Source organism: Gekko japonicus, unplaced genomic scaffold (assembly GCF_001447785.1).
Source record: "Gekko japonicus isolate JY-2015 unplaced genomic scaffold, Gekko_japonicus_V1.1 scaffold2458, whole genome shotgun sequence".
Lineage (NCBI taxonomy): Eukaryota > Metazoa > Chordata > Lepidosauria > Squamata > Gekkonidae > Gekko > Gekko japonicus.
In genome coordinates, this window is record NW_015166495.1 from 90,222 (window position 1) to 94,804 (window position 4,583).

At 42.5% G+C, this 4,583-nt stretch overlaps 1 protein-coding gene across 1 annotated transcript; it reads left to right on the forward strand.

The window, feature by feature from the left end:
• Positions 1 to 2,969: 2,969 nt before the first annotated feature.
• LOC107111259 (olfactory receptor 13H1-like) lies at positions 2,970 to 3,935 on the forward strand. Its single transcript, XM_015412207.1, has one exon. The coding sequence runs from the start codon at positions 2,970 to 2,972 to the stop codon at positions 3,933 to 3,935; it is 966 nt and encodes a 321-aa protein (XP_015267693.1).
• The last annotated feature ends 648 nt before the right edge of the window (positions 3,936 to 4,583 follow it).

Genomic DNA, 4,583 nt, shown 5'->3' on the forward strand with positions numbered 1-4,583 from the left:
ATCCATATCAGAGAGCAAAAAAACAACTAACTCCTGTTTTGAGAATCCATTGTGCAAAGGTAAAATAGGGTATATAAATCTCTGCCTAAGTGATTCGTGCCATGAGCATCTCAGTAAATAGTGCTCAATATCATCCACTTCGCCCAAACCACATTGACGGATTCTTAAGGCAACAGGTAAACCCATAAAACGACCAACACAGACCATTTAGAAATACAATGCCAGATAGTACAAGTTCCCTAAAATACATGAACACCCAGAGGTATCTTAGGATAGCGAGATGGTTCCAAACTGGACACTTTGGGCTCTCCAGTCCAAGTCCTGGGAAAGAGACTTTCTCAGTGCTTCTCGTTTCCCAATGAAACACAGGTAGATTTTGCTATTGAGCAAAATTTAGCTACCTTCTCCGTAATCTGATGGTATTTATCTGCTAGGAGGACATTAAGATTTTTCTGTTCTTCCTGGGAATTTTTGTAGAATGGGGAAAAGCAGCTCATATCAAATTTCTATGTAAAGAGGACAATGTAGAAGAACGTGCCCTGTCAGTTCTACTTCTTGACTACTGCAGGGCAATTCCATTCAAAATACGGGCTTTTTGATGTCCTCCTAGCAGATAATGTTTTACACTTTGATGTTTAACAACTCACAAAGGAGAACATTAAATAGACCCTGAGAAAAAGCAAATCTTGTTTTCAGAGCTATAAGATTCCCCAAATAGTTTGCTGGCACAAATTGCTTATGCTCAGTATAATAGTATCTCCTGGCAATGCTGAAATGCTATTGTAGCTGTTTATCTTGAATTCTTTGGCTGATCACAGATGAGGTTTTTGTATAACATAAATTCATGAGATCCCTAGGTGAAAGCCCCATTTTCTGTAGCTTCAGATAGAGGAGATTTTTCTGCCTTGATTGATGAACGGGTTGACATATTTAATATTACAAGACACCTTAATACCCCCCTGGGTTAAGGCTCTATAGAGGAAAAACTCCCTTATTTTGCCCTCACAAAACAATATCTGTGTTGCCTTGCCTATGACAAGCTACAGAAATGATAAAACAGAGGATTACAGATACTGATAGGCAGAACGATATAGGTAGAACAGAGAAATGGCATACACTTCTTGATCCTATCAACAGAGTAAGTCCTATGGCCTATTTTCACCATCAGTCAAACCACGAATATAGGAGAATGTTTACACTTATGGGCTGGGATGTTCTTCCTCTAGCGAATACAGAGAGAAAGTACAAGAAAATCCCCTTTGAGGAACGCATATGCCCCTGCTGTAACAAAGGCATTGAACATTTAGAACATGTTATGTTCGACTGTAAGGCCTATAATAATCTTCGTAAATCTCTTCCGCTCCCCAAGTCTTTTCCTCTCACTAGTAGGCAAAGAGTCTGTATTATGAAAAATCTTCTCGCAGAGAGGCACTCAGAGGTAACACATCAAGTGGCTAGATTTGGATGGAGTGCTTTAAGAATTAGAAAATCTATAATAGTGTAGCAAGTTAATCATCTTACAGTTAACTGTATACCTCTTAAGAATTTGTATTTTACTGCTGTTTTAAGCTTCTTTTACTTTCATTCAAAGGTGTTTTACTATTAATTTTGTTGTGTCTTAAATGTTAATTGCTGGCTTTGGCCATAAATAAAACTTAAAACTTAAAAACAATCAACAACACTGTTAAATTCCTTTGGGCATTTGTCTTGATACACTTTAATTGGGCATACCAGGTACCAGAACCATGAAAAATTACCCCTAAATATTTGTAACATTTAACCTGATCAATGCTACTTCCTGTAATTGACCATCTATATCTATTTTTCTCTTTGGCGAAAATAAGAAATTTAGACTTATTAAAATTAATTGTTAAACCTTTATCATAAAAATCTGCCAACTCTCTCAACAATCATTTTAACCCTTTGCCCATAATCTATCTCTAGATATAAAGTCAAAGGCTAATTTAAAATCAATGAAAACAATGAGTACAGTTCCTCTTCTTGAATGACCGTATTTATCTACAAGGAGCTGTAGAATTAAGCCCTGGTCAATTGTTGAACATCCGCTTCTAAGACCTGCCTGTTCGTCTGCAAGAATATTTCCTCCTCAAGCCAATCCAACATCTTCTTTAACAGATGCTCACATACAATTTACTAATAACACTCAAGAGTGTAGGGCAGTGCAGGATTCTCCTGCCTGGAGATTGGGAACCCAGATGTATTTGTGTGCTAACAGCATGAGAAGTCTGGTGATTCCTACGCAGTCAGTGTTGTGACCTTGGCAGATAACATAGAGCTTACACACACACACACACACACACACACACAAACATTCCTTAAGGATGCTAGAATGCTTGAAACTTTCCTCTACGCAGATAGATGGAGGAAGAGAGGAGGGGGGGAGGAAAGGGGGGGAAAACGGAGCTTATAAATAAATGCTGGGAAGCCAAGAGGTTTCAGACAGTTCCTGCAAGCTTGTATCCTGTCGTCTTTGCTTCGCCTGCACCCCCACACCCCAAGGAGCAGCACCACACAAGAGGCTAACTGGTTGATAATTAGAAGGATCCGACCTACAGCCCATCTTAAAAATTGGAATAATTATAGCTAACTCAGAATCTGGCTGTACGATCAATCCATGTAAAATAGAGCCATTAACACTGGAACCCACCAATCCAGATTATCCTTTAACATCTCAGATGGTATATTAACAGTTCAAAGAGTCTGCCCTGAGTTTAACTGAAGATTTCTAACTTCAGGGGCAGAAATCTGGGGCCATACAGGTAAGTCAATCTGCTCAGATGTAAAAGACTGGACAGCATCTTCTGCATAAATGCTCTGAAAATACATCTCCCAATCGCTTGCTGAAATGTATGCCTCGCGGTTAACAAAGTGTGTACATAAAGCTCCTGCCATTTAACAAAAGGGTGAATAAACATGTTCGTTGAACGAAATTTCCTGCGGATGAAACTATGCTTCTCAATCTTCCTCTTGCAGGAGATATGGAAAACTGGGATAACACAACTACAGTGACCGAGTTTGTGCTCGTGGGCCTCTCCAGACTGCCCCATGTGCGTGCTGCCTTGTTCGTCCTCTTCTTGGTCATGTATGCCATCACCGTAGCTGGGAATGGTCTCATTGTGGTGTTGATCGTGATGGATCCTCAGCTCCACACACCCATGTATTTCTTCCTCAGCAACCTCTCCTTCATTGACGTCTGCTATGTCACCACCTCTGTCCCCCAGATGCTGGCGCACTGCTTCACAGACAAGGCCCTTATCCCCCTGGGAAGGTGTTTTGCACAAATGACCATCTCTCTTTTTTTGGGAGTGGCTGAGTGCTTCTTATTAGCTGTCATGGCTTATGACCGCTTTGTGGCAATATGCAGACCTCTACACTATAACTTAATCATGAGCCAGAAGGCGTGCATCATCCTGGCGGTCAGCCTGTGGCTCAGCTCTTTCCTCTTGACCATTGTCCCCTTTTTTAGCATGCAGGCACGCTTGTGTGGCCGCAATGTGGTGAATCATTTTACATGTGAGGCCCAGGCAGTGTTGAAATTGGCCTGCTCCGACACTCAAGCCAATGGCCTTAGCATGATGATAACAAGCGTCTTCACTCTTCTGTTCCCCTTTGTTTTCATCCTTGTGACATACGGGCGTGTTGGTCTGGCTGTCCTGCGCATCCGCTCTGCCCAAGGACAGGGGAAAGCTTTGTCTACCTGTGGCTCTCATCTGGCCGTGGTGGGCATTTTTTATGGCACTGCCTTGGCCGCATACCTGAAGCCTCAGACCAAAAGCTTCACGGACAGGGACAAAATAGTGGCTGTCTTTTATGGGATCGTGACCCCAATGCTCAACCCACTGATCTACAGCCTGAGAAACAGAGATGTGAAGGCAGCCTTATGGAGGCTGATTGGGAGGAAAGTAGAGAAGTAAACCACTTCCCAAACATAATGTCCATACTGATATCCTTGCAGCACAAATATGTATACCCATGTTTCTATGTCTGTTGTTTCTGTTGTTCTTAAGATTGTTTCTGTTGCTAATATTCCAATACCAGAGTACATAATATTTTACATAGCTTATTCAAAAAGCACACAATAGAACACTGGATCCAGAATAATCCTTTAAAATCCTTTAAAATTCTTGAAGCAGAAATTGTACATTTTCCTTGGCAAGTTGTCCCCAAAATGTAAGCTACGGTCAGTTTTGTCAGTGTGTCAGGGCACAGCTGTAAAACACCACCTTGTAAATACTGCCATTTAAGAAAATTTTCCCCTACATCGGCTGCGGTCACACGGAACATTAGCCACCCTAGTCAGACGGAAGACATGCGGAGTTTCCGGACGCGATCTCACCGGCACGTCTGGGAAGCGTAGCACTCCCGTGGCTCAAACGAGGCTTCCCGCTGAAACCGCGCAGCAAAAAACTAGTACCTCGGAGGTACTAGTAACCGGAAACCGCGGGGCAAGGGCGGGCGTCTGATCGCGCTTCCGGTGGCATCCGACGCCCGCCCATGTTCCCGTCCTTGCAAAACAGTTTTTTCCCCAGGTCTTCGTGGATGCGCAAAAGCACCCCACGGAG

Coding starts and splice junctions, on each gene's coding strand:
- LOC107111259 (XM_015412207.1), top strand. CDS start 2,970: ATGCTTCTCAATCTTCCTCTTGCAGGAGATATGGAAAACTGGGATAAC.